This window comes from Perognathus longimembris, chromosome 12, assembly GCF_023159225.1.
Source record: "Perognathus longimembris pacificus isolate PPM17 chromosome 12, ASM2315922v1, whole genome shotgun sequence".
Taxonomy (NCBI): domain Eukaryota; kingdom Metazoa; phylum Chordata; class Mammalia; order Rodentia; family Heteromyidae; genus Perognathus; species Perognathus longimembris.
This window is the reverse complement of record NC_063172.1, coordinates 24,910,524-24,929,499: the sequence shown is the minus strand read 5'-3', so window position 1 is coordinate 24,929,499 and position 18,976 is coordinate 24,910,524. Positions and strand designations below refer to the sequence as shown.

The following is an 18,976-nucleotide window of genomic DNA, read 5'->3' as shown; positions in this document are numbered from 1 at the left end:
CAAGGCACAAAGAAATCTCCAAAGCGGTTTTCAAAGCAGGGGCACCCATAATTTATAAGTTCTATTCCTTGCACCACCTTACTGTCAAGAATTTTCAACAGTATTGGATTTGAATTTGTTATAAAATTTGTATTAAGCAAGGTGGCTACATATAGATATATGCCGTGTGTTCCTGTCAGGACTATGAGATCTAGGCAAGAGCAGGTCCCATGGTGAAATGAGGCATTATTCAGCTTCTAGGGAATTCTGCCCAATGGCTCCCCATTTTTGAAAAAACTTAAATTTCAGAAGCATACATAATGTGTGAATTTCTAATTGTTAGTAAAAGTACAAGAAGTTAAAGAAGCAACAAGTCTACAATCTCTCTGTCTCTGACTATCTCTGGGTGAATGGGTGTCTGTGTGTATGTATGTGTTAAATGCTCAGTTTTCCAGAAAATGACTTCAATTTTATGTGACTGCACCTTCTAGGTATTCTGAATGCTTTGCTCCAGAAACAGCATATAATCTTTATGAATTAAGCCCTAATTTTTTTTTATTAACTAACCCTTGATTGGTCAAACTATGGTCATCAGCTGATCATCATTTTACACTGTGTTTAGAGATAGATTTTTTTTAGATTCATGCACAAATATCATTCTAAATATTGAGAAATGTTATAGCAAGTTATTATATACCCATAAAAACTATGCCACAGTCTTTATTTCATCTTGTTAAACTGTTTAGTTTTCAATATAGCAACAACATTGGAGCCCTCCACTGAGCACACCATCCTTTAGTCCGTTTGTTTGCATAGGTATGTGTATAATCCTATAGTACTTTTTAAATTCTATTTACTTATTCATAATTACTTTTCTTTCTAAATTTCTGTGAAAGCTACCAAAAGTCACCAACAGTAACATAATCTCTAGGACATTCAAAGGGAATACCAAATTTGAGAGACACATGGTAAAAAAAAAGAGAGAGAAACAACTACAAAAGCAATACTTGCAAAACTGTTTGGTGTAAGTGAACTGAACACCTGGGGGGGGGGGGAGGGGAAAGGGGGGAGGGAGGGGGGTATGAGGGACAAGGTAACAAACAGTACAAGAAATGTATCCAATGCCTAACGTATGAAACTGTAACCTCTCTGTACATCAGTTTGATAATAAAAATTTGAATAAAAAAAAAGAATAAGAAAAAAAAAACAGTAACATAATCTCAACCCTGATTCCCAAACCTTTCTCATTCCATACACATGGCATTTTCCTTTGTTTTCTCCCTGGCCAAATGTTTATTTTAGAAGCTATTTTATTGGGTTTTTTCTCCTAAAGTTCCCCACAAAAGAAGAAATAAGATTTAATGACCTATTATTATAGAATAAAAGTTACTTACTTGAACTTTTAAAATATCCTTAGAAATGCCATTGGAATAAATTATTGGTTTACGTCATCTGTTTTCTGTTGTATTGTTAAGTGCAGGTGTGTATTTTTTAACTTAGCATTAAGATTCACACTGGTATCCCTATCTGCTTGCTTATGGCCCCTTATCCTTCTGTATGTTGAGGCAGAATAATGCAAAATCTAAATGTGATTTAATTGGTTCAATTTGTTCTTCTATATTCATATGCTAAACATAGGTCAGTATCTTGATGAGCCCACTAGTTGTGCTACAGGTATACAGCTTCACATTGCTTGCATTTTCTTATATAAATATATATATATGTATATATATATATATTTTTTTACAAAGTAAGCGTTTATCAATCACAGAAGATAAATTAGAAAGAAACATGTATAGAATTACACATGGAAAAGATTTTTCAGCATGCTATGTAATTATTAACCTGATTTTTACCATTGTATGAAGCTATGAATTGCAGATAGCATGGACAAAGTTAAATGCTTTTATTCTGGATACATTTTGCTTATACAGAACTCTATAGGTATGGTCGAACAATATAATTGAAGCTTTGTCAGCTCTGTATCCTAGCAACAGATAATACTGTTAGGTTACTGAATTGCTCCTGGTTGACAAGTAGGGAGTATTTTTGTGTTTATCATGTTTGCTAATGATGGGATCCTTTCCAAAAGGCCTGTCTTAATCTTAATTAGAGTTTATCAGCAGAGGTCTGCATGACATTGTGCAGACACTGATTTCATAAATAATAAAAAGTGCAAGTGAAAAATTTGGCAGGATAGGGAGATATTTAAGGCCACTGCTTCTAGTAAGAAGAGCATGAATTTCCAAAATATAATCGAGTTTGAACTGTGACTTTATTCTTTATTATCAAGACTTGTAGTACATTTCCTTGCAGTTCTGACAGCAATTATGGGGAAAATGTATAAGCCGTCTGTTAGGAACAGTATCTGTGTTATAAGAACCTTGATCATAAACATTCCTTAGAATAGCAAGTACATGCTTCTGCAAGAATGTCAAGGTTGTAGTTGTGACTACTCTTTATTAAACCTCAAATGTTTTTGTCCTTGGTTGTGAAGGGAGTTGGATGTGACATGAACACTTGGGACAGGGACAACATTTGCAACATGAGAGACAGAGAAAAAGGGATGCCTAAAATAACCTGTCCAATTGGTGGGAGCCAGAAAGATTCCAGATAGCTGTGTGAGGGCCTGATATCACTTGATAAAGATATCAAGTCTATCCAAGGGAAATGTGATGGGATTTTTTTTGCTCTTGTTTACACAATATGATCTGTCAATCACTTGGGGAGTTCATTTCAATAAATATCACTTTATGTTCATATACCATAGCTCTTGAACTTTTTTGATCCTTTCCTGAGAATATCCTCCTTTGGTCTCACTATGTGAATGTCTAGAATTCCATACAATTTATCGTGTCCAAGGGTATATATTTTTTGTCACTTACCATCCACTGTGTTTACTTGTTTATGTATAGGCATTTTCTAGTTACAACCAATGAGAAAAATCATGCAACCTATGTTTCTTGCTTCTTCCCCCCACCCCCTTCTTTGTTATTGTCTTTGATTTCTGTAATCTTTGTTTTGTACATAAGTTTATCTGATTTGGGTAGACTGGGGGAACACAGAAATGGTGGGACAAAAGGTGAACAAGTATAGCAGTGGCAGTCACTAGACACTATGTTGAACTATACAAGTTGGCGGGGAGGGGGCGTCGGGAGGGAAAACCTGGGAGAAAATGAAGCAAGAGGTAATACTTGCAAAAGAAATATACTCTTTACCTGACTTATATAACTAATCACTCTGTATATTACCTTTAGAAAATAAAATAAATCATAATAATTTGGGGGACGCAAAATCATTGGTCATTATAATAAGTTATATACCTCAAAATGACATCAAAATAAGAATTGTGAAACCAAACATAATTTACAAATTCATTGAATTCCTAACTAGCTTGTTCATTTGAAAGGACTTTAAATTTATCCACACTTGTTTGTTTAGCCGTTCCTTCATTCCACAATCCTAGAATCCCATTAATGAAAACATGGAAGACTCACAGCTATTTCCACTTCTAACTGTCATTTAGCGAGTTCCAAATATGGATTGTTTCTCTACTTAATTGTCTGACCATTTTCAGGAGACATTTGATGATGAAGCCTAAGTAAGATGCAGGCAGTTTGTCCCTTGCCAATTACTCCTAAATCTAGGGGTGTATTGAGGATTCTGGGAAGCTTCTGAAAGATTGCAAAAAGCTTCTAAAGGAAACCCAAACTTTACTACCTGAGACTTTGATTTGATCTAGGTCTCACAATGGATATTGACTAAAAACTCTCCAAATGGATCTACTGTTCAGGTAAGATCGGTAGTCCAGCCAGACGTCAGTAGCTTATGTCCATATTACCTAAGAGGGTGAAATAGGGAGCATCATTAGAGACCACTGTGATTTGAGAAAAAGTTCACCAAACCTCTTCTTGAAGAATATCTAAGTATCATGGTAAGCCTGACATCCTAGCTTTAGGGAAATTATCTCCTCTCTGTAACCTTGAACTAATAACTTAAACTTCTGGCCTTTTAGTATCACAGGAAAATAGGAATAAATTACACAGTCTTCTCATTGTTTAAATCGAATCTGATAAGAACAATCTACTGGCACTAGAATCAGGTGGAAATTTGAATCAACAAACTCACTGGAGCTAAAGCACTCAAAAAGTATCCAAAATGCATTCCAATGAGTGTGGGCAAGTGACAACTTTCATTTTAGTTGGGTATGTGACTTTGAAGGAGAGATTTGTTCAACTAGTAGCTTGATGCTACATTATTGAAGTTGCTGCCCCCAACCCAAAGTTTTATCTGCAAGACCTCCAGCCCCTAGGTGTACGGTATTGAAGGTGATTATAACTTTAAGAGATGGGCTGATAGGAAGTCTCAGGGTCAATTGGGAGATGGATTCTCCCAATGCTGTAGATCCTGGCTCATCTCTGACTTTCTGTTTGGAGATGTGAACACTCCTCCATACATGATCTATTATTGGTCACTGGGATCTCTCCAGGGAACCTGTGCTACTGCTATTTGGCAGATTTGGGTACTAAAAAATAAAAATCTCATTTTCTTCATAAGTTAATGCCTCATGTATTTAATTATTGAATCCAAAACCAGATAAATATACTTATAAAACCAGAAGAAGGAGATAGTCTTGATTTCTTGTGTACTTTTGAAAAACATGTCATATGGAAAGCACCTTTTTAGCTGTGACTAAAACATGTAAAATTCGCTGGAGATTCTCAGATATATTTTAGCAAAAAACTAACTTTAATATTGACACTGTCTTAATTGTTGGTAAAATAGATATTATGTAAAAATTGCTACCATTTTAAATGGCATTACATTGCTGTGAAACTATAGCCTAGTACTTACCCAGAATGTTTCATCTGGACAAACTTAAACTACCTTGCTGCTAAATCTTAACTTTTCATCCCCTGCAACCACCCCGCCCTGCAACCACCAGTATATCTGCTGTCTCCAGCATACAGAATATGTTAGCTATCCAAACCAGTCAAATCATTTAACTATAGTATTGGCCCTTTTTGTGTGTGACTGATTCCACTTAGCATAATGTACTCAAAGTGGATCCATTGCTGTAGCATGTGCCAGAATTTCCTTCTTTGTAAGGCTAAATAATACTCTATTGTACATATAGGCCATATTTTCCTTAACTGTCTGTCAAAGGACAAGAACTAATTGTATGTTTTAACTATTGTGAACAGTGCTGCAATATTATAAACCTGTGGATAAAAATAAAACTTCAGTGCTTTTAGTCCTTTGGGATATATACTTACCCAAAGTAGGATTGCTAAATAATGGGTAATTATATTTTTAACTTTTAAAAGTATCACTCTATTGTACAAGTCTACATTCTCTCATATGGTGCACAAGTTTTGCTATCTCTCTACATCATCAACAAACAATTGTGTTTTTTAATAATACTGTCCTAATTTTAATGGCAAATATTATTTTTGTTTCTTTCCATTATGAAGACACTTGGTATAAGGATCTCAAATAACTATCACATGACATAGTATGTTTGTGCATTCAAATGATTTCAACATGAATACTACCACATTTCAAACAACTGTAAATTGTAGTTCGCAGTATTTAACATAGCTCTAAAATCAGTAGAGAAAGAAACTGATTCTTCCAGTTTCTTAGACACATATTGACTGCTGGAAACTATTTTCATTTCTAATATACGAGTTGTGATCCACAAATATATGCATCCTTAGTCACACAATTGTGGTTGGACAAGCCAAAGTCTGAGTTATGATATTGCTACTGACTATGTGTGCAGCCTTGAGAAAGTTAGCTAAACCTTTCAAGCCTCATTTTTTTCCCCAACACCAAAGTAAGGAAGATACTATTTGTCTCATACATTAATTGACAGGATTAAAAGAGATGAAATCTATCATGTCCAAAGGAAGCACTCGTAAGTAACACAAATTGTCCACTGTTGTTGTTCTTTGTCTAATACTTATTGTTAAGATACCAACTTATGGGATGGGAATGTGGCTTAGTGGTAGAGTGCTTGCCTACCAAGCACAAAGCCCTGGGTTCTGTTCCTCAGCACCACATAGACAGAAAAAGCTGAAAGTGACACTGTGGGTCAAGTGGTAGAGTGCTAACTTTGAGCAAAAAGAAGCCAGGGACAGTGTTCAAGCCCTGAGTTCAAGCCCCAGGACTTTCAAAAAATAAAATAAAAAGATACCAACCTACCACCTAGTTAGTGCCACCAGCACTATCTGCCTTCCTGAGTAGTTGTTGCTCTTCTCTTTCTGTCATGCCTCTTTCATCTGAGTGTTTGCTCCCTCACAACTAATTCTTACAACTGAAGGGCCATGGTGTAACACATCTTAACCCTAGAGTTTACTTTCTAGTCTGGTAGGGACAAACAATCCAGGACAGGAATGTGTTCATTCACTTAAATCAATGTAGAATATTTCCCTACTATGAGTCAGATACAACCACTTCAAGATTGTTCATTCTGCTCTTTTTTGTTTATGAAAAGAAGCCATAATATGGACTATTGTGCAATTCCCATGACAAATGCAACAACCCTTATTTTGGCTACTACTTAAGAGGCACTTCCTCATCAAGTCTCCACAGTTCACTTTTGCTCTAACTTTTTTAAATGATATTTTCTGACTAAACCATAAATGAGATGGAAATGATAATGATGATCAAATATGGTACACATCAGATTTGTGCACATCAGAAAAGGCAGAGCAGTTGAAGCCGAGGTTTTCAGGGGCAAAGAATGCCACCGCTAGAAATCCCCCACCTGACACCTCTGTTTCTCATCCAATTCACTAATGATATATTTCAAGTTCTGTCATTTGCAAGTAAATAAACGACAGCCAAGGTAAATCTGTTTTATTCAATGGTGGAAAACCTGTGGGCTTTTGGATCCATTAGTAGCAAAGTGTCAGCATTGTCCGGTATAGATGTGTGGCAAGTTACTCACAAGTTTAAGGATTGTAATTTTAGTTTTTTTAAATGTTTGTTAAAAATATATACTATTTTGAAATAGTATATATGGTCTTTAAAACAACATATACTATGATGGGTGGTGTTTTGTTTGTTTTCTTTTAAAACTTAATCATCTCACTTAATTAATGGGCCCCACAGTTTCTCTGAAACCTTGTCCCCATTCCTGCGTTCAACTCAGCTGTATCTTGAGCTGTGGTTATCTCCTCCACCAGATTTTCACCACAAGTTGTTTAAAAACCATGATCTCTGAGGGGAGAAAAAATGAAGTGCAGCTGAAAAGACAGTTATGCTGAAAGATAAAGAGAACAATATGACTTACCAAAATGAGTACAATTTTTTCTTACCTAATGAGTGCATATACAACCTTCCAATATATACACAATGTAGGGGAGAAAAGCTTTTTATAACAGATCAAGGATGCCACATTATTTCAGACGTAACTATATAGGATACATATCTAGGCCTGAGAGTGTAGATAACAAAATATAAGTGCTTTGCCTGTCTAAACATGTTAAATAAATGAGCATTCACTATCACATTCCAATACATTAGAAGATGTGCTTGCATAGCTAATTTTTCTTTTTAATGCTCCACACATGATCATTTGAAGTGCAGAACCAGAGTATATCTTGAGTGTTTGAAGACAGGCTCCTTTTCATTTAAACAAATCTTTATTTAAATAAGCCTTTTTGAAAAGGATCTTTGGCATATCTTGTTCTCAGAAAGTTCAAGCAGGGTAACAGGAGATAAAAATGGCTACATTATAAAGGACATTATATAAGTAAAGATCACTTAGCCAAAGGGAAAAAAGTACAAAAATGGCAACAGACTGACACTGGGACAATCAAACTGCTTGGAATTTCAGTTTAAGTTTATAAATTTTTAGGAGCTTCGATTTACTTTTTTGAAGTTTGGAGCATCAAGTATTGATGACAAAAGAAAATACTGATAAAAGAAAAGAATTGAGAGAAGGAGAGAGAGAGACAGACAGACAGACAGACAGAGAAAACAGCATCCATAAAATAGAGAAAGACTTATCAAAAGTCAACATCTGCAGCTGGAAACTTACCATGAGGGTTTCAAGTGTCATACTGTGAATGGTAGCATGCTTAATGAGATAAGGATTGAGGTAATCCTGGAATACAGACAGTTGGGAGGAACTTTCTATGGACTCTGTCTATACTTTTCTTGGTCTTCTACTACTTCTGGTCCTTAAACAGTTCACTAAGGCCAGGAATACAGTTCTCCACAGAGGCAGTTTGGGAAAGCAACTGTGGTCTTGATCAAATATTCCTCTCAGTAGAAAGCGATGTGAGCAATGTGAGGTGTTGTTGACATCCATCTAGCCTCAGACAGGCTCCTGGAGTATTCCGTGTCAATTTTGCTTTGCTTTCTCTTTTTTTCTTCTTAATAGGGGGTCAGCTTTGGTGTACGACGACGAAGGCCATCTCTGAGGGTGAAGAGCTAATTGCCTTTGTGGTGGATTTTGACTCAAGGCTACAAGCTGCCAGTCAGATGACTCTCACAGAAGGGATGTACCCTGCACGCCTGCTGGATTCGATTCAACTGCTTCCTCAGCAAGCTGCCATGGCTTCTATTTTGCCTACAGCTATTGTCAATAGTAAGTGCTGAGAGCTGGAAGCCCAGCTTTATGTGATGGGTATTTGTGGCAGAAAAAAACATCTACTGACAGACAACCAACTGGGGACAGACTTTTTATCACCAATTTTATCATCTAAGTTTTACTTTAGGTGTGTGCGTGCGCTTGTTTGTGTGTGTGTGTGCGTGCACTTGTGTGTGCATGAGAGAGAATGCTTTTTTGTGAAAATATCATTGGAATATAGAAAAAATACATACATCCAGTAAGATTTGATTCCTGGATGTCACACATATAAAAAGTAATATTTGAATCTAGCTGAATAGCATTAAATGCTATTCAGCTTTGAGGAATCCAGGAATTATTACTGATTTTTCACTAGTAGAGTAATTTTTATTTTTTAAAACTTGAAAAAAATTAAAAAGCATATAAACCAAACTTTTGGCGATTAATTACAATGATTATGTAATCTTATATTAATGTGCATCTGTGCAAAGGTTAATTCTTACTAGGCTTAGGAGAATACTTTGTTTCAGCACAGATGCAGAGATTTTGTTTGCCTTCTAATGACCTGGATGAAAGAAACCCTAGTAATCTAGGATAAATCAAGACATTAGCTACTTTAAAAACAAAGCCAAGGAACTAAGTAGTTCATAGAGATTTTAAAAATATTCTCTGGCCAATTTACCTTTGAAATCTTATTTTATTAAAATGAATATGGAGCCAGGCATTAGTGGCTCATGCCTGCAATCCTAGCTACTCAGGATGCTGAGATCTGAGGATCGAGGTTCAATGCCAGCCTGAGTAGGAAAGTCCGTGAGAGTCTTATCTCTAATTAACCACCAGAAAACTAGAAGTGGTGCCTGTGACTCAAAGTGATAGAGTGCTAGCCTTGGGCAAAAAATCTCAGGGATAATGTGCAGGCCCTGAGTTCAATCCCATGACTAACAATAACAACAACAAAAGAATATTGAGTACATATTCCTTAAACACATAAACTGATACTATATTATGAGATATGTATTCTAGACAGATCTGCTTTGAATGAGCTCTATGCAAAGGTAGACATGTGTAGAGGAGAAAGGACACTAAAGTTAGTTGATAGTTTTAAATTTTTAGTTTTAATATATCAGTACTTAGTTTTAATGCAGCTTAACTAATATTGTTGAAAATCCGTGAGACTGATACAGAATGGAAATCAAGAGAGATGTGATGTCTTTGTATTAAACTAAATACCCAATAATATTCATTTTTTATTACAAGGAGCATCATGTATCCTCACACTGTTACAGAGCTTCAGTGAATAAATAATAATTCTAATTATATTAGATCATATATTCTGCCTTTGATAGCAAAGAAACTGTTCATGTTAAATGATTTAGTGTAGGTGTGTGGAGCTTTGGCTTTTTCCTATAATTACTAAGTTAAAGGCATTGAGTTGAAGTGCGTACTTGATGAACTAGTATAGTTTCCAGAACCATGTAAATTTAAGTAACTTGAGAGTAAGGGATTAAGTAGGAAACAGTAGACAATACATAATTTTGACTTGAAGGTGCATAGTTCACTGGCTTTCCTTGCCTGTCCGCAGTATTTTATACTTAGTTTTCTCCTATGTCCTGTTACATAAATTTCTCAGACTCATTTCCTTCCCTATCATTGGTTCCACAACCGTCTATCTGTTTTTGCTCTTTTAGACCTCTGTTGTCATTTGTCCCATGTTCCTCTGTGTCTTTTATAGAAATAGAAAATTCTTCCTCTCTAATGTGACCCTATGCCCTGGTTTTCCTGGCTCAGTCCCACCTTATAGCATTCTTCTTTTCTCTCTATGGACTCTAAAGATGCTATTCCAAAAATCCAGAGTCACACAAAAACAAATGGAGCATGTTCTGTCTGATGTGCAGATGTTAGGTCTAAAATGCAGGTCTAAAATGACAAATTATACAGGGTTCTAGATGCTCACACACAATGATATCAAAAGAGGAAACTCTTAGAGGAGAATCATAAAGATGCAATGCCTAAATGCCTGTTCATGTTTATATAAGGTATTTTCCATACTAAAAAGAACTCCAAGATATGGAAACAAAAGACTTTTTCTCTTAGGTTTTTATTTGTTTTGTTTTGTTTTGTTTAGCTTTTCCAGTCCTGGGCCTTGGACTCAGGGCCTGAGCACTGTCCCTGGCTTCTTTTTGCTCAAGGCTAGCACTCTGCCACTTGAAACACAGCACCCTTCTGACTTTTTCTATGTATGTGGTGCTGAGGAATTGAACCAAGGGCTTCATGTATATGAGGCGAGCACTCTTGCCACTAGGCCATATTCCCAGCCCTTCTCTTAGTTTTTAGTTTTTGATTATTCACCCTCCTTTATTTTAGGTATGGTGTATTCACATGTATGTCTAGGGGAGGGTGGGGAGGGCACAGAACTTGAGGGAAAAAGTGAAAAAGCACAGCAGAAGAGCTCACTAGACTCTGATGAAAGTGACTTATAAAACTCATAGGTGGAAATGGGAGGGAGTGACTGGGAGGGAGTGATGGAACAGAAGATACTGTACAAAATTATCTGTACAAAATATAGTGGTAATTGTACTCTATGGTATCATATGTACTCATTACCTGACTTGTGTCATTGTAGTCCTTCTGCACATAATCTCTATAATAAAAATAAAGCAATTTAATTTATTAAATAAAAATCCAGAGTTGTAACAGGTACCAGTGGCTCATGCCTGTAATCCTAAATTCTCAGGAGGAAATCTGAGGATCACAATTTGAAGCTGTCCAGGCAAGAAAGTCTGTGAGACTTATTGCTAATTAACCACCAACAAAAGTCAGATGTGGAGCTGTGGTTCCAGTGGTAGAGTAATATCCTTGAGCAAAAAAGCTCAGGGAACAGTGCTTAGGCCCTGAGTTCAAGCACTATCACACACACACACACACACACACACACACACACACACACACACACACTCAACAAAAACCCAGGGTCATATGGGGCCACCAGTACTGCACTATTACCTAGTCATCAATTCTCTGTCCCTTTCAATGATGAATGAAACTATTATGTATTCAGTGCTGCTCTGGCATCTAACTGCAAAGTATAGGTCCATCTTTTCCACACATTTCCACTTCCTTGATAGGCTTTTCTTTCTGCCAATTTACCATTCAGACAATGTGGAAGAAAGTTTAAGACTGGATTCCAATCTTAGTTTAACCACTTTTGTAATAATAGACATATGGTAACATTTCCTCGTGTGTAAATGGGCTCAGGTGAAATGAACACACATGGGAAATCTTCCATGACTGGACAGAGAAAAATTATATGTATATGTGCATATGTATACATGTATATCATATATATTACACTTGACTTAATAGATACATTATGACCATGAGCTGCAATTGTAACCTTGTTACAGTTTACATTAATTAGTTCTTTTGCCACTCATGACTCAAGGATGATCCTTCCAAATTCACCACCACCAAATCTAGACTCCATGCTCTTATTCTGTATTATGTAGGTCTCTACAACCAACACAAAATCTAAATTTTAAAAGTGTCTGCTTATGCGTTTATCAGTTTCTTAGCCTCAATCATAAAGAAAAGGCTCAAAGCCTGCTTCTTGTCACTCTCTCATGCTCCTAAAGCTTTGGTTTGATTTCTTGATCAAGATGACCCAAGTTCCTTTCTTCAACTGGATAGATCTATCTTTTTCCCTTCAAATTTCAGGTCAGATGTATTTTTTTCTTCTCTCTATGTTCTCTTTCATCCTCTACTTTCCCATCCCTCCAACACCCTAGTAAGTGTGTCTTTCTAGGCTCTAGAGCATTGTGAGATTCCTGTATCTGGATAGCCATCCACTGTAATGTAATGCTCCACCAGCCCTGGTTGCTCACTGTTACCTCTTTCCTATTTCCATTTGTTTTACATTCAATCCATATAGAGGCTGGCACACAGTAGGCATTCCTTCATGAATTTATTAAATGGAAGTATGATGACATGATTTTTCATCAAGACTGTCATAAATGTTGCATCATATGTTGACATTGTGTCCAATCAGTCAGGAAAACCAATTTCCAACACTATAAATGCACATTTTAAATGACACATATAAAAATTTATATTTTTTTGCTTTCAACATTGAGAACCCCTATAGTATAATTTTCCAAAGGATTTGTATGAAGTTGAGATAATATCAGTTTTTAAAACCCTACTCCTGAACTGCAGAACTATATCCAAGTCCATATTTTTCACTGTCTGATTGCATTGTCTGTAGAACCTGAGAGGGGACTCAGAAAAAAATAATCCAAATGCATGATGCTTTACATTTGCTTGGCTCCAAGAAACAGTGGCTAATGTGTCTCTGTATTTGTACCCACAGAGGATATCTTCCCTTGCAAATCCTGTGGCATCTGGTACCGTAGTGAGCGGAACTTGCAAGCCCATTTGATGTACTACTGCAGTGGAAGGCAAAGAGAAGCTGCTCCAGTGTCTGAAGAAACTGAAGACAGTACTCATCAGATTTCCAGCCTGTGCCCCTTCCCACAGTGCACCAAGAGCTTTTCAAATGCTCGAGCTCTAGAAATGCACCTGAATTCACACAGTGGTAAGGGCCTCTTTTGTGCCTTCTATTGCTCCAGTAGACTCCATTCTTTCCATACTAAACATGTGTACATATCTATCTGCCATCTATTATCTTTCAAATTTCTGGTTCAATCATTGTTTTCATTTGAGGCAATGCAGAATCATTTTAAAAATAAAGTTTTAATATTATCTGTGTATTGTCATTAATATTTACTACTTTAAGTGCCAAATGATCTTTAGAAACTGACTTTATTGTAGGAAATAAACAGCAGGTGCACTTAAAAAGGAATTGCTGAATTCAATTGAAACTATTCTTTTCATAGATCCAATTTAAAAATCATATTCAGGAAATTAACATTTAAAATATGTATACAGAAAGTGACCTCAAAGTGTGCATTGTTATAATTCACTTTACTAAAAGAACTAGTGTTATGTTTCTAAATTCTTTAAGAAAAATGAGGCTGAAAAATGAAGTTTTACTAAGCCATCTTTTAACAGTAAATTAGAAACTATCCCCCTTTATTTTGGAATTGTATGCCAACTATTGTTAGTGTAATATTATTGCACCCTGATTCACATTTATTTTTCAGATTCAAGTCAATGAAATTACTAAAATTGATCAACTCTAATTCTTCCTAGGCATACTCCTGGGTGAAGTAAAACCAGGGTTTGGGAATCAGTTCTTTGATATCTATACTATACAATTTATAGAATACCTCAGCTGACATCCCAATCATTGAAAAATTGAAACAAATGCTACGTTTTGAAATACTCCTGACCTCCCATGCTGTGAACCTATGGTTTGCACCTATAAAATGTATTTCCATCCATCATCCTCTCCCCTTTCTTTACAATGAGCTGGCTTCAGGGAGGCCTAAAGGAAGGGAGGCAGAAACAGGGTGGTTGTGTCAGCTGTCAAGTCAAGCCAAGCAGAAAACCAAAAGGGTGATAGTTTCTTTTGGTAAAACTGAAAATGAATTGTACCTAATTTTATGAAAACTAGAGTTGATCTTAGTGTTAGGTACCTTCCACAGTCCATGTGATATTCAAAATATTTAATACCAACTGGAAATGGACAATGATCCATCAGCAGGAATACCAGTCCAAATGACTATACTGGTGTCTACCTGGTGAATGGCAGCAGCATTGGATAGAGATGAAACATGTTGAACAAAATGAATGAATACAATTCTGGTTTTGCATATTTTACAAAAGAGTCTATTTGGTTCTTCTGAATAAAGGCCATACCTAGTATACTGCTGAAGGTCTCTTATTTTCACATAGTTTTTTTGTTGTTGTTGTCAACGATGTTGTTTAGCAGAGCCTCTTAATGAATACTCACTTCCTCCTGTAGAGTTTATCAGTGAGAAGTTTAGAGATTTTAAAATCTGAGGCCCTGCCACGCTCATGGCTGTTAACTTATCTACTCATGAGGCTAAGATCTGAAGATTATGGCTTGAATCCAACCCAGGCAGGAAATTTTACGAAATTCTGAGATTACCTCTAAAGAGGCACTGAAAAACTAGAAGTGGAGCTGTGGCTCAAGTGAAAGAATGCCAATCTTGAACAGAAAAACCTAAAAAACATCACTGAAACCATGAGTTCAACATGCAGTACTTGCAGAAAACACTCCCAAAAAAAAGATAGAAAAAAAAAAAGAAAGAAACCAGAGGCCTATGTATGGCTCTATTACTTCATAGCTTTATTACCATAATCCGTTCTCTAACTTCCTTGAGTTTGTTTGACCCATAAAATGGAGGCAATGACAATGACCCCAACTATGTGCTATCATTCAGGGGAAGGTGATTCGGGAGTTAATCAGGGCCATTAAGATGATTACACATCTCACAAGTGAAAAGTTACCATTCTAAATAAGATTCTGTAAGATTTCAATTCATGTTGATTGAAAGCATTTGATTACTATTAAAGTTTCCTCTCATTTGGAAACCAACATGTATCTAGGTCTCAGTTTGTTTTTAATTTTGTGTCTTCCCAGGAGTGAAAATGGAGGAGTTTCTCCCACCTGGTGCTAGTCTGAAATGCACCGTCTGTAGCTACACTGCTGATTCTGTGATCAATTTCCACCAACACCTGTTTTCCCATCTCACTCAAGCTGCCTTCCGGTGCAATCACTGCCATTTTGGTTTCCAAACCCAGAGGGAGTTAGTGCAACACCAGGAACTTCATGCCCCTAGCAGCAAAATCCCTAGAGAAAGTGACATGGAACACTCTCCAAGTGGACCAGAAGACAGCTTACAGCCAGCCACAGACTTGTTGGCCAGAAACGAACTCTCTCAGAGCCAAAAGGCTATGCAGACTAAAGATGCGAGCTCTGACACCGAGCTGGACAAGTGTGAGAAAAAGACTCAACTCTTCCTCACTAACCAGAGATCAGAGATACAACCAACAGCAAACAAACAGAGCTTTTCTTACACAAAAATTAAGTCTGAGCCTTCCAGCCCAAGGCTTGCCTCATCTCCAGTCCAGCCTAGCATCGGGCCTTCTTTCCCTGTGGGCCCTTTCCTATCTCAATTTGCTTTTCCCCAAGATATCACAATGGTACCCCAAGCTTCAGAGATCCTAGCCAAGATGTCTGAACTGGTGCACCGGCGACTGAGGCATGGCAGTAGTAGCTACCCTCCTGTTATTTACAGCCCTTTGATGCCCAAAGGGGCCACTTGTTTTGAGTGCAACATAACATTTAATAATTTGGATAATTATCTCGTGCACAAAAAACATTATTGCAGCAGCCGATGGCAGCAGATGGCGAAGTCTCCAGAGTTCCCCAGTGTTTCAGAAAAGATATCCGAAGCTGTGAGTCCCAACGCCGGCCAGACGTCCATCAACCTTCTCAATCCAGCCACCCATTCGGCAGATCCCGATAACCCCCTTCTTCCAACGTCCTGCATCAATTCGTCTGCTGTGTTAGATTTAATTGGGCCAAATGGGAAGGGCCATGACAAAGACTTTTCCACCCAAGCTAAGAAGCTTTCCACTTCCGGTAGCAGTGATGACAAAATCAATGGAAAACCTGTCGATGTGAAAAACCCCAGTGTCCCCTTAGTGGATGGAGAAAGTGACCCAAATAAGACCACCTGTGAAGCTTGTAACATTACCTTCAGCCGGCACGAGACCTACATGGTTCACAAACAGTATTACTGCGCCACCCGCCACGACCCTCCGCTGAAGAGATCTGCTTCCAGCAAAGTGCCTGCCATGCAGAGAACCATGCGCACGCGCAAGCGAAGGAAGATGTACGAGATGTGCCTACCCGAGCAGGAGCAAAGGCCTCCCCTGGTCCCACAGCGATTTCTTGATGTCGCCAATCTCAGCAACCCTTGCACCTCCACTCAAGAGCCCACCGAAGGGCTAGGAGACTGCTTCCACCCACGCTGTGATATCTTCCCAGGAATCGTCTCGAAGCACTTGGAAACGTCCCTGACCATGAACAAATGTGTTCCGGTTTCGAAATGTGACACGACACACTCCAGTGTTTCCTGCCTCGAGATGGACGTGCCCATCGATCTCAGCAAAAAGTGCTTATCCCAGTCCGAGCGGACAACCGCATCCCCCAAAAGGCTGCTGGACTACCATGAGTGTACTGTGTGCAAGATCAGCTTCAATAAGGTGGAGAATTACTTGGCCCACAAGCAGAATTTCTGTCCGGTGACGGCACACCAGCGCAACGACCTGACTCAACTCGATGGCAAAGTGTTTCCGAATCCCGAGAGCGAGCGGAACAGCCCCGAAGTCAGCTTCGAGAGAGGCATCGTCAAATCGGAGAAGAACGGGAACCCCAAGCAGCCTTCTCCCAACGGAAACTTGTTTTCATCCCATTTAGCCACCCTGCAGGGCCTGAAAGTCTTCAGCGAAGCTGCGCAGCTCATTGCTACGAAAGAAGAAAACAAGCATTTGTTTCTCCCACAATGTCTTTACCCCGGAGCCATAAAGAAGGCGAAAGGAGCTGACCAGCTTTCTCCCTATTACGGCATAAAGCCAACTGATTACATTTCTGGTTCTCTCGTCATCCATAACTCTGATTTGGAGCAAAGCACAAATGCGGAAAATGAATCTCCTAAAGGCCAGGCCTCCTCCAATGGGTGCGCCGTGCCCAAGAAAGATTCTCTCCCTTTGCTACCCAAAAACAGAGGCATGGTCATTGTCAATGGTGGACTGAAACAAGACGAGAGACCCGCCGCCAATCCACAGCAAGAGAACATTTCCCAGAATCCTCAGCATGAAGATGGTCACAAATCTCCCTCGTGGATCTCTGAGAACCCCTTAGCTCCCAATGAAAATGTGTCCCCAGGAATTCCCACAGCAGAGGAGCAGTTGTCTAGTATAGCAAAAGGAGTGAATGGCTCCACCCAGGCCCCCACCAGTGGGAAGTATTGCCGGCTGTGTGACATCCAGTTCAATAACCTTTCAAACTTTATAACTCACAAGAAGTTTTATTGTTCATCACATGCCGCTGAACACGTCAAATGAACTGATCGGATACACCAACTTCAGTCACCTTTGGTACCAGTGTTTAGTTTGTTGTTCTTAACCAGTCCAGAACAAGAAAATAAAAAATAAAAATAAAGCTGTTTGAATTACAACTGGGCAATCAGGAGATAATTCATTATGGCTGAGTTGAAGACTTAAGATGTAATTTCATTACAGTCCATTAGTAAAGTGTATTATTGGTGCCATTTTCAGAAAAAATTTAATTTATTTTACCAGCAGTATTCATAGCTGTGGTTATGTTATTTTTTATTTAAAACTTTATATTAAAGTCATTTGTAATGTTATTGTATAGTTATTGTGTAGCAGATATGGTTTGCACTGTATAGTAGCTTTTAAAGAAACTAGTCACAAACAATACAGAAAAGCATTTTAGAAATAGCTTCAAAAGCACTTGTGTATCTTGATTTTTTTTCTTCTATGCTGTTGCCGATCTATGTAAATGCTAAAATATAACTTGCAAAGATGTTCTAAATACACATGCTATAAGTTCGCCTTAAGATTTCAATTCTTGGATAATCAGGCTCCATTTGCACTTTATATTTTAGCAGATACGGTCTCTAGTCACTAGGCTTTGCATTTGTATGTAGCTGTACGTTTCTGTCCATTTTCTTAATCTTAAAACATGTATGTTAATATGTTAAATGAAGATGGCAATTTTCTTCTTGTATAGTACTTGTATTTTCTTTCGCTGATGCAGCTGTCTCAATTTTTAAACCTTTGCTGTTGAACGCAATACTTTATAAAGAATGAACAACATTACTAGAAGCAGTATTGTAAGTAATGAAGTCGCATTAATCAGTTTTATCTTTTGAAAGGCACAGTCTAAATCAAAACCCTAAACTCAATGCTGCAAGTATGAATTTAATTCATATATAAGATCTATTTAAAAATATAAGAGTAGCAATACTGCACCTGGTGATCACAAAGATAATGTTCTACTTCTGATAGAAATAATTTCTCAACAAATGTTGTTACTATGCATGTACATGGATGGAATAAAATTCCAGATTGTTGGAGAAGTTTGGAAAGCTTTCCTTTTCTTTAATACTGAAGAAAATTTACTGAGCTCTTAAATGTGTCACATCCTAAAAGTCAACATGTTGACATCAATTGTATGTTACATGTGGCTTGCAGATCAGTTGCTTTAGGCATACAGATTCCTATTCTTTCTCTTTGGTTAGTGGTCCTGAATTGTAGTTAAGAGATGATGATTTGTTTTTTGCCATAGAGAGAGAGACAAAGAGACAGAGACAGAGTAGAAGAGAGAGAAAGTAGTATTCTAGGGCCCATCCTAATATCTTACTTCAAATTAAAACAACTCAGCATATATGTTTT

General features: G+C 37.7%; 1 protein-coding gene across 2 annotated transcripts in view; it reads left to right on the top strand.

The window, feature by feature from the left end:
- The window catches only part of Zfpm2 (zinc finger protein, FOG family member 2), a 423,581-nt gene extending 404,918 nt beyond the window's left edge, over positions 1 to 18,663 (top strand). For both annotated transcript variants that reach the window (XM_048358457.1, XM_048358459.1), the window contains 3 exons: positions 8,375 to 8,581; positions 12,930 to 13,154; positions 15,129 to 18,663. In XM_048358457.1, coding sequence (XP_048214414.1) covers positions 8,375 to 8,581; positions 12,930 to 13,154; positions 15,129 to 17,620 — 2,924 coding nt within the window. In that variant the 3' untranslated portion in view covers positions 17,621 to 18,663. The remainder of the gene's footprint in view (positions 1 to 8,374; positions 8,582 to 12,929; positions 13,155 to 15,128) is intronic.
- The last annotated feature ends 313 nt before the right edge of the window (positions 18,664 to 18,976 follow it).